At 42.4% G+C, this 11,569-nt stretch overlaps 1 protein-coding gene across 2 annotated transcripts in view; it reads left to right on the top strand.

The window, feature by feature from the left end:
• The first annotated feature begins 334 nt into the window (after positions 1-334).
• The window catches only part of ROR1 (receptor tyrosine kinase like orphan receptor 1), a 171,555-nt gene continuing 160,320 nt past the window's right edge, over positions 335-11,569 (top strand). For both annotated transcript variants that reach the window (XM_056356446.1, XM_056356445.1), the window contains exon 1: positions 335-612. In XM_056356446.1, coding sequence (XP_056212421.1) covers positions 513-612 — 100 coding nt within the window. In that variant the 5' untranslated portion in view covers positions 335-512. The remainder of the gene's footprint in view (positions 613-11,569) is intronic.

Here is an 11,569-nt window from a genome sequence, read left to right as displayed (position 1 = left end):
AACCCCAACTGCTGCCTTTGTAAATCCACCTGCTATGAAAGGGGAAACGTGAGGTGGGCTGTGAGGAAAGGTGCTTCTCCTCCGTCAGGCCTCTGGCTCACGGGGCAGGGAGGCGGCTGCCACCCGCCGAGGCCCGCAGGTGAGAGGCGCCGGGGCCGCCTGCTGAGGTGAGGAGGGAAAATGGCGGACGGCGGGGAGAGGAGAGCGCCCCCCCGCGGCGGGCGGCCGGGAGGCGGCGGCGCGGGCGGGGCAGTAGGGGGCGCTGCCGGGCCGGGCTCGGCGGGCCCGCGGCTGGGGCCGGTCTGTGAGCGCAGCTCGCGCAAAGTGACAAGTGAGAGGGGCTGAGGCGGCGGCCGCCCGCGCTCGCTTCCCCGCCCGCCAGGAGAGCGCAGCCCCGAGGGCGCGGCGTGGGACGGCTCGGGAGGAGACGCGGCCCCGCGGCGGTGCGAGGGCCGGCCCGGGACGCCGGCGCTGCGCGGTGGATGTGGGAGTAGCGCGGCGCCGGCTCAGGAATGCAGCAGCCGGGCGGCGGGGACGGGAGCCTCTTGCTGCTCCCGCTGCTCCTGCTGCTGCGCGCGGGCAGCCGGGCGGAGCTGGGGGACGCCACGCAAGGTAAGGGGTGTGCGGGGCCGCCGGCCGGCTTTTGTCCCGCGGGAGCCTCCCCTCGCCCGCGGCGGCGGCACCGGAGGCGGTTTGTGAGGGGGACCGAGCCCGCGTGGGGTCCGGCGCGGCGGGGCCGGCCGTGAGGCGCGCTGGGGCGAGCGCGGCGCAGCCCGCCGGCGGGATGCCGCCCTGCTGAGGCGCTGAGGGGCTGGGGGCCCTCCGCCCGCCGGGGAGCCCGCGGCTCCAGCGCTCCCCTCCCGCCGCCCGTTAACGAACTCCGAGTTTTATACTCGATCGGTGTTTAATTGCTTCGTAAAAAGCCCTTCCAAGTGTTCGGCCGAGTTATTAGCTAAGTGTAACCATGCCCAGGCAGTCCCGCTTTTGATATGTGATTGATGGTTCCCGAGGCGGCGTTATCGACGGTGACTTGTCCTTCGGCTTGTAGTCTTCCAATAAGAAGTTTTCGGCTTTTCTATTTTTTTTTTTAAACAGTAATCTTAAAGTCTCTTTGATTTAGTTTTAACGAGTAATATCTATTTTGCTATCCTTCTGTTTTATGAGGGTTTTGATTTCAGCCTTTTGCAAATGATTTATGTTTAAAGCATAGCGTAACACATGCATAAAGGGACCTAGATGGAATTAGGCAAGAAGGACTGATTCTGAAGCCAAGTCAGTAAAATGTGAGCCTGCTTTTGGACGCCTGCATGACAATTTCAGTAAGAGGTGACTGACTACTCATGAACTCCATCTCCTTGAAGGTATTTTATGGTGGGTACTTAAATCACAAGCCAATTCTGCAAAGTCCCGGCTGATAATATGGCCATATTTAGTATTTAAAGAAGAGGGGAAAAAAGTGAACACTGAAGAGATCAAGCTGATTGAATTTAAATACTTAGCAGTTCAAAACTGAAAAAGCTGTGGTTGTAAAACCTCCAAGCCAAATTGCAGATACTGTAGGAGAACTGCGTTTAAAAGGCTGGTCGTAGCTAACAGATACAATGCTTTTGTCATATGCCTGTGCCTGAATTTCTCTCTGTGTTTCAGTGTGTCCCTAGTGATGCCATTACCTGGGACTGTGTGTTAGGTAGTGGATCTGTTTGAATGACTTCCAGATATTGCAGTGTGATTCTGTTGGACACAGGAGTCTCCTGGTGCAGATTCAACGGCTGGATGATGTTCTAGCTTAGGGTAGGAATTCTCTATGACATCTCAGTGGGAAAACTTTCAAATGCTGTTTTCTAGTGTCCCCAGGGAATGCTGTATGTGCTTAATAAATAGCTGTATAATTAAAAGGGGCAGGGGGGAAGACAGGCCATCTTTTTCAGATAATTTCAAAACTTTAGGGTAATAATATAAAAACTTGTGATTTTCTAAGAGCCTAGAGAGGGGAGAAAACCCATGAACATAAAGCAACTGATCATGTTGGGTCTAAACCTGCCCATTTTCTATTTACTGTGAATTGTGCTGGGAAGTATCTTTCATTATATGAATTCACCTTTATGTATGACTTAATATGGTCATTATGCACAATTACTTTCCACAGTGAAATATTTCTTGTGTTTTAAGTAATATTTTTGGCAAAAGCTGACAATGTTGATTCATGAGCAGATCAAGTGATTTTTTTTTTAATAGATAGACATTTATCACATGTTACAACTACATACTACGTTTTCCCCCAAGCTTGCCAAAGATCTAGGTTTTGTCAAAGAGTAACGAAACCTAAACGTCTAATGCTAATTAAACAAACAAAAAAACTATTATAATGTGTTTTACAAATGTCTTTAAGATAACCGTAGTGGCTGGGTAAATAGATTTTGCTCCATCAGAAACCCAACGAACCATAGAGTACCCTTCAATCCCTACCCTTTTACCTTCACATTTTTCAAAAAGGTAGAATATGGACTGCTATATAAGTAAAAGACTTGATTTTTCCAGGCATGTCAAATAAGGACTGCAATGAAAGTCCATCTCTGGTGGTAGCCTAACTTCAGCTACCAGAAAAGATGGCCTGGAAGTCCAATATCTGACAGTCTAATACACTGAAAATATTGAAGAGTAGTTTGGGCTCTTAGCTCCCTGAGGTCCGTAAGGATCAGAGCCTGCTTGTGCTGCGCTTGGTCCAAACATTTGTGAAGACATGGCTCCCAGTATAGAGTTTGACACTGTGATCCAGTAAACATATACAGATGTGCACAGATGGCCTCATGTGAATAGGCTGATGCAGCTCAGTAGGACAGGTCTGATGCCAGGAACTTGCACAGCTATTGTCACATCTCTTTTGGGGAGGATTATTACCAGGTCATCCATTTAGTTGAGTTATTGTCAAGTGACCAAAACTGTGTTGCTGTGTTGCCTTCCAAAGGCTCTTTTTTGGCCTTTTCCTCTTCACTTTTACCCCTGTCTCCTGCTGCTTCCTTTTTGTCAATGACCTTTCCTTGTAGAAAGCAAAACAAAACAAAAAGCACATTTTCCTTTGTATATTCATGCTGTCTTTAATGTGTGCTCTTCCCAAGGGTGCTCACAGGCTGCCCAAATGTTCTGAATAAAACCACAAAGTTAACTGGAACAGAAACACTCCAACTTGGGTATTTTTTCATTCTTTGCAGTATCTGACTATGGATATTACCAGTTCAGCTTTGTTATTTTTATTCCATAGCATGTAACTTTGCGAGGAGTCAGGATAGAAGAAGTGTATAGTATAAAAGCATTATAAAAACATACAGTAAACCCACAGATCTCTAGATTAGGTTTTAGATTATAGGGGGTACTGTTGATTTCTTTGAAAGTTGCCTCTTGTGAGATAAAGTTCCACAAGCTCTTCATTAGTCCCTGTAATACTCCAGTGGTTAATTGTTTTGTCCATAGGTCAACAGGCTGCTATTTCAGCCAGTATCCACTTATGAGTTCACAAACAAACTAAATGCTTTTGTTGCCTTAAGCCTATAAGAGGATGAGAGTAGATGTCACTGACTTACAGTGATTGTAGTCTCACATTTCTTGAGAAAAGTTGCTTGAAGTATCAGCAGATTATCTTCAGGACATAATTTCTTTGTTTCTATAATTAACATTTACTGGAACTGCTGTGTTGATTATGTACACACAGGAACTTTAAGTTAAAGCATTGCAAATGAGATATGGTCAGGAGAGCGTTTTTAAGCTTGTATATGGATTTTAAATACAAATACCTAAATGTAGGCAAAGGTGGGGGAAGCTTCCCTGAGGTGTGACACTAGATACCACTCTTTGGAAACATGTGTAGAAATGCAGCAGTCTTCTGAGACTCAGAAGAGCACCTCAGAGTTGAAAACTCTTTAAAAAGCTCTCTTAACTGAATGCAGCTGCTTTCCACATAATGATTGTCTTGCAAGCCAGAAATATCTGGAAAGTTAACTAATACAAAACAAGGTGTAAACGTTTTCTTCCCCAAGCCCTGGAGAAAACCTCAGTGGACCTCACTTGCAATTACAGCATGTTTTTGAAACTATGTATCTTAAGAAACAATTTTTACTGATCTGGTAGACTGTGAGCTGCAGTTATTTTCAGCTGCAAAGCCCTGTGTTTTATCTGCTGTTGTAGTGTGATGTTCTTGTCTTGCTGTAGGTACCCAGGTAACGTTGGCTAGTACTTCACTGGTGAAGTTGCTCTCTGAACCAAAAGAAATGAGGTAGAAGTAGTGTAGTACCACGCGTAGGTAGAGGCGTGGTGGTGGTAATGCAGCTTGCATTTTGACAGTGACTCCTATGTATTGAAACACTTAATAGGAATGTCAAATGAAGTTGTGCTATTGTTAAGATGCTGTCTTTGATCTAAGTTTCTGCTTCTAAAAATTACCAAATTGGGGTATATTTCTTATAATAATCTCTTGCACCTGAAGGCAGAGGAAAGGTTTATGTGAAATCTGAATCTGGTTATGCAGTAGGAGGCAGTTCCTAGTGGTAAGGGTAGTGCAGCATTGTGGGGAGAACTGTGGAACCAACTCCTTAGAGCAGAACTTAAAGAAATTGTGGGTTGATTGGGGCTGGGGCGGTGGTTAAGTGATAGTTCAGAATAGTTGAGTGACTTTATAGGGCTTCTTCTGTCCTGGTTTCTTTTTCATTCTAATAATGGAAATATTGAAAGGCAGTGAATCTGCTCATTTATAAATGAAACAATAAGGAAATGAATAAATCAGCGCAACTGTCTATGATCCTTTGGAAATAATAACAAAATACTGCTGTTAGCTGAAGGATGGTTCTATAGGTTTGATGATTGCAGTTCTACATTCTTTATGATGAATGGAGAGCACTCTAAAATTCCTGAATTTTACATTTGGTGTAAAATTTCATTTGGGCAGGTGCTGCAGAAGAAGTTATAATTTTTTCTGTCTGTTTACAAGCAGAGCCACCCCCTGCCCCCTCACCAGGAGTGTGGCATGTGAGAGGCTTGGTTGTGTTTAATGTCTTTTAATTGGGCTGAAATGACAGAATGCATGGAAAGGCTATGAAGTTTGCTAAGGTAAAAAAATGGAATTATTTCAGCTTAAATAGATACTACTAGTGTATTATGTAATAATAAAGATCTAAATACTACTATTTAAAACTAGTAAAGTTCATTTAGGTCCTCTTGGGAATATATTGTAAAATAAAAGAACTTGCATATATTTGGAATCTAGTGCAATGTGATATTGAAAATGGTGCTCCGCCAAAGTTAGAGAGCTTGGGAAAAAGAAGTAGCTTTACAAAGGAATCCTTTAGTGAGGGAAAGCAATAATGCAGGCTTCTCAGCATACTTCCATGCCAGCATCCTGTAGTGAGGAAGATTGCTTTCCAGGATCTCCTTCTGAAGTGGAGACATTGGAGTGCCACTGTTTCCAAGTAAATCTGCAGAACAGTATATGAAAGGAAATGGCTAGTGACTTGTGAAAAGAATCCCATGGTGCATATTACTGGGATGGACACAGATTTGGAGGATGATTAGTTAGATATGATTCCTGAAGAAATAATGCAGAATATTCACCAACAGAAAGCCAGATCACTCCCATTGAGGCGGGACTGACAGGTATAAATTAACTGCAGGGCCAGTACTGTGTTTCAGCAGTGCTGCGTTCAGTGCTGGGCTTTTTCTAATGTGTTTCAACAAGTCATTAGCTGGAGTTCCTGCCGAAGGCATGAAATAGTCTCCAAAGCAGAAGAAAGCCTAGGTCAAGTCTGCTTTGTTACTTCTACTGAGTTTCATGGCGTAATTGTACTTGATAGCCTCTTTTAACAAAATCCCTTCAGGGAGCTGCATAGAGGCTTTGGTTGTGTTTGATCAGTGAGGTGCTACAGAGCACCTTCACAGGAGATTGAAGAACAACAAAAAATTGCCTCTTGCAGGAAGTATCCTGTATTGCTGATGCTGGCAAGGTCTGGGGAGTGTGTCTCTGTCAGCTGGATTGGGACAATTGCATGCCAGTTCTAGGCATGTGCTGGTCCTGGCATGGCTTAACCCACTTGGGCCTTTCTGTTCTCACGTTGGAGGCAGGGAACCTGGGCACATTTATGGTGCTTCGGGAGTGTTGAAGGGAAAGGAGATATTTCTGGCCTTGGTGTAAGGGGAAGTTTAGGAAAAAAAAGAATTAAAAAAAAAAATAATGAGGTGAATCACTATATGTAGAGGCAAGACACGCTCCTGAAGAGTTCAAGAAAAAGTGCTGGTAACTTTGTGCAGATGTTGCATGTTTTTTATAACTGCTGCTGATGCCCTGTTCTGCGTTGTGTTGTGCAAAGACATGCTTTCACTCAGTAACAGATATTTGGGTCTAGGTTTACATTAAGACTTAGCGATCCCAACATGCAATGCCGAAGTTTCATAACTAGATGAGTTCTTGAGAAAACAGTTAGTGGAGGCCCTGGTGGAAGCCTGCATTTTATTAAATTTTTTTTTCAAACTGGTCAGGTCATATGTTGAAACCGATACTTCACGATGGCTTCCTGTGACCTTCTGCTCCTTTCCTCCAAGGGGTGTCAGTTGTGTGTACTCCTGTCCGGTTCCCAGATGCTCTGTTCTGTCTGCAGCAGAGGTCTGAACATCTGTTCCACGCGGATCTGGGAAAGAGACGGAGTAGTGAAACTGTGTGTTGGAGCACAGCAGCAGGCCATGGGAAATTGAAAGATCAGAGATAAGCAAGGAAAAATGTTCCGCAACTTTATAACCTCATTGCACATTCTCTCCAGAGACTGGAAATATATGAGGGTATGCTTTTCTTACCCTTAGAACTTGAGATTATCTTTGGAAGGATATGCACTTCCAGATTCACAGAGTGAGCATTCCTTTCAAGAAAGCTGTTTTGTCTTCCTCTGAAGGAGGTGGCACGGTCCCTCCTTGAAAATGCTAAGCCATGCTTTCAAGGATTGGTGGTGAAAGTTTAAAGTGCTGCCTGAGAGCGTCCGCATTGTGGCCAGTCAATACAGAACATAATGGCTACTCATTCAGAGAAAACTGTGTGCTGGGAATATGTGCTGGGCAAGGAGGAATTTTATGATCTGTGTGGCTGTATTTTCAAAACTCATGAGGATCTTTAGCTCTTACCATGTTTCGTTGGGAGAGCCAAGCACTTCTCTAAATCTCATCAGAAAGGGCAGAGGGTGCAGACCAGTCTAAAGGCTTCAGAAGCCTAGTCAGGAGGAATGAAGCTGCTTGAGATGATGCAGTGAGTGAGAAATTTTAGTAGAGCCCTTTTTATATCATGTCTGGTACTTCATCTCTTCTTGTTGGGCTAATACCACTTTGAAAAGAACCTGTCTTTGTACTTCAGTCTCCTAACCACATCTAGGTAAAAGGGAGAAATGGCATTTGTAGGGAAAAGGGTGAACTTTTGTTAGCCCAGCTGACAAGCTTTTGAGTGCAGAATGTGGGCTTTGCCCTGAGGGCAGGAGTGGACCCTAGTAAGACCTAATAATAACACTACCACCTTTCCTTGTTCCTTTCAATTGTTACAACTATGTAGGTATCATTATTTGAAAAATAATGGCAATGCTTCCTGTAGTACATAGAATAATTCGTGCTAGGCAGAGGCTGCAGGTTAGTGTTCTGTTTTCATCTAAACATTTCCTTTAGCACTAGCACTATAGAAAAGTTATTATGATGTTCGGTATGTTGAAGGATTTTCAATTAAAGTGATTTTTCCACTGTCTTCCAGAGAGCTTTTATCTGATTTTGAACAGAATGTGTGTCTGATGATAGGATTGTTCTTACTGAAGGCTTTGGTTTAAAAGCACAGATGTAAAGCTGCTCACATATATAAAAGCATTATTGGGTAACAAAACAAAGGGTGGTAAAACAAATTGCAGAGTATGGTGACGAGGCTGGGCTAATGGACATCCTAAAATGTTTGAAGCCCATACAGCAAGGGCATAGGAGTCTTCATGTTCTCTTAGGAGAGTCTGTTGGTTGTGGTGAGCGCTTCCCTTTATTCTTTCTTAGACTTGGTACCAGCCTTTGTTACACAACTTTATGCAATGGGTATGTTTGGATAATACAAAACAGCTTCCAGAGACGTTTTGTTGCAAATATGAACATGTTATGGAACTGCTAATTGTTGAAGTTGTTGAGATAGTCAGGCATCTGGAAAAAACCAGAAAGGATTCGTCCAGACTCAGTATACCCCGTGAGGTCAGGCAGGTGTATTCCTGACGTTCTCACTACAATTTGAAAAGGGTTTGAATGTTTTCAGATGATTCTTGCATTTCATGAACTTTTAAGTTTTCATCCCACTTGCAGAAGTAATTATCTATGCTTGTGCTTGTTAACTGCTCTGAGCTATGAAGCGAGTGGTAAAGTCACCTTTTTGACTTGGTTAGAAAAGGAGAAATGCAGTGTCATAATGCTGTCATTGTGTTTGTAGCAGCAGCTGAATAAAACGTACAAGCCACCTCAGCATCCATAGCTTTGAACATCTGTGAAATATGCAACTTGGAGAGGGGGTTTGTTTTCTTTCTGTTGAATTCAGCTTCAGTAATTCTGTCCTCAAAGATTATTGTGATTGTGTATACAGAGCAGTCTCTAAGAAAAGCCAGAACCATGGCCAAATGACCAAGAAAAAATATAATTCAGTGTTAGAACTAAGATTAGATCTATTTTTGATCCAGCAAAGTCCTCTTTGAAAAAAACTTATTACTTCACCTTTTTCTTCTTGGAGAGTTACTGTCCTTATTGTACAGTGAATATCATTTTAATCTGTGACACCTTTATAGAGTTATTGTATATCTGAATGCTGTGGATTCTACGCTGTATTTACAACAGTTTTTGCCTCTCCTGGTTTTTCCTGTAAGAGGTCAGTTATCGTGGCTGAACATCTCTTCTCAAAATTAACTTGGCTTCAAATAAAAGGAAGTATTTTTGTAATTGTTTTGTTTACTCTGAAATATTTGATGTGCTGTATAAGTAACAAGCATGTTTTAGTTTTTAATTTTATTTTATATGTTAATTATTCATTCCATGTTTTGATTTTTATTTTTAAAATGCATTATCTCTCTGTGAATTGAGTGAACATCTGTAGCATGATGGAGACATCTCTTTTTCTCCAGAACAAGCTGAGTGTAGAGAGCACCATGTTGAGCTCTGCTTTCAGTGTGTTTCACCTAGAATGACAAGAGGTCACTTAATTTGAAATTGATTGTCAGGGAAATAGATTTATGTCATTAAATGCTTTCAAAAAGCCACCGAATAGCATTAGGTGGATCTCTGCTTTTGACCATTGACATACTATTCTAGTGTGTTGAATCATTTTCTTTTCCTACATTTAAAGCACTTCTCTAAATGAAAAAAAAAATGGTTTCCAGCTTTGATTTGTGCGCCCTTTTTTTATGAAGAGAGGAGAGTTACTGTGGAGGGCTACTAATACCCACAGCTGAGAAGCTGGCAGCAAGAGGGAAGGCTGGTAATTAGAAGTAAAAATGTGGTAGTTTAGAAGTGACTATCAGCCAGCGATTAAATCTGAAATTGCAAGTGGGTTTTTCCTTTGTTTGGGCCCTGTCTGGGCATTTGATGCCTTTTCCTGCTACTGGACAGGAGAATTGCATTTACTCTAATTAGCAATATGTCAGAAGTCCTCCCAGAAACCCTGGCTGGTACAAAGCTGGCCCCCTTCTAGCTGGTACGCGCTCATGAGGCTTGAGCCTCTTCATCGATTTGTATTTAATATCTGGGGCAACTTGGTAGTGTTGCCAATGCTTTTTATAGCTCTGAATGGTCCAGTGTTGTGGTTTGAGAGCATGGTTGTTCTGCCTGGTATTGCATCAAGCAGTTAAGATTAGCTTGGGAATGCCGGGCTGCTGGCATCTCTGAGGCTGAAACACTTCATGTTCACGATAGGATGTTTTTGAACTGAGGGCCCCTTACTTTTACATTCACTTGGCGTTCTGTCAGAGCCCAAGTCTGGCGACCTTTGTCGTGAGATGCAACAAGCCTTACTTATTTTAACTATTGGTCTGTCACTGTGTTTTTAATTTACTGTAATTTAATAACTGACACAATGCTGGAATAAATAAATGGGCTGTGAACATTCTCATAGACCTTGGAAGTCCAGCTCAGGGCAAGATTTAGCTTTTAATTAACACTGTCCATGAGATTTATTGTTAAAACTATATCCTTTTAAGTAAGTACATCTGAAATTGAGTAAGAGATGAATAATTGAAACCTGGTGTGGGATAACAGAATGCATTCTAGTGCATGCAATAGTGTAGCACAGTGACCTTCTGCAGCAGAGTGGAGGACCATCACAGCTCTAAACTCTGTTTCTATTAAGTTATGGGTCATTCCACTGTTGGGCAACAAGTTGAATGTTGTCTTTATGTCTCCCTTTATTTTTCTTGTGAATGATATGCTGCTATATGTAGAAAACCACGTGTTCTTCACTACATTAAGAACACTAGTATTTTCCATGTGTATAAACCAGATTTTTAGTACAGCAAAGAGCTTTAGGAAGGCCTTTGGATGCCCAGCTAAAAAGAACTGTTGAAGGGGTTTTGCATCTTTTAGCCCCTACTGCTACATAAATTTTCCAAAAAGAGGCCCAGGCAAAGGAAGAAGCTGTAAAGGCATCCTCTCACTATGGAGGAATCTTAGTCATTAGCAAAATTCTAATTAATGAGGGATCAAAAGATTATGTTCTTCTGATTTTCTTCCGTTATGTAGGGAAAGATTTTGGCTGTAGCGCAAACGTCTTAACTGACATAGTTGTTCTCGTTGTGTCAGTAAGTGACTGAAGCTGTTGCCTCAGGCATCGCAGGCAATCCAGCAAGGGTCATAGCCAGCAGAGCAGTGCTATCGCTGTCTTTGATTTGGGAAAACTGCAGTGTGTAGTGTTCTGCACAGTTTTGTACATAGGAGGTTTTAATTTTATTTGTCACCTCCACAGAAATCCCCTACCCAAACCCTGTAATTGTTGGATGTTCTGTTATACTATTCCCCCTGCCAGTTATTATCTCCTAAGATTATCAAGGGTAACTTCACATGGACTAATTGTAATAACTGAAAAGGCCCAAGGGGAAGAATTCTGTCTCGACATTGCAAGTAGGGGATTAAGTGTGCATGTATTCAATGTAATTTGCTGAGAGGTGTCTATGTACATAGCTGTCAGAAGAACTGTAAAATTGTTTGAAATACTGCAAAGGATAGATACATGGTGATATGGAGGCTCAACTTTTGCTTTTGGTACATTATCCCATTGAAGGTAAATGTGTATGCTTTTTTCTCCCCTTGTCTGTATAAGCTAGTGTCAGGCTCCTCAAGAAGGAGGAATTTATGTTCTTGAAGGATTATTGTGCTAATTTAGCTTTCATTTCATCAGGTATCAAGGACTGATATTATCCTGCTATTTGTTACTGTATTTTTACTGTAAATTACTGACACCAGAGATGGTTGATGATTACAGTGAAGATGACTGAGGTGCAGGAAGGAAATACTAGTTTTTGATCTCTACTTGCTTTGCTGTCTTAAAAATCCT

This window comes from Falco biarmicus, chromosome 11 (genome assembly GCF_023638135.1).
Source record: "Falco biarmicus isolate bFalBia1 chromosome 11, bFalBia1.pri, whole genome shotgun sequence".
Lineage (NCBI taxonomy): Eukaryota > Metazoa > Chordata > Aves > Falconiformes > Falconidae > Falco > Falco biarmicus.
The sequence above is the reverse complement of the archived record's forward strand: the minus strand, read 5'-3'. Positions and strand labels throughout refer to the sequence as shown.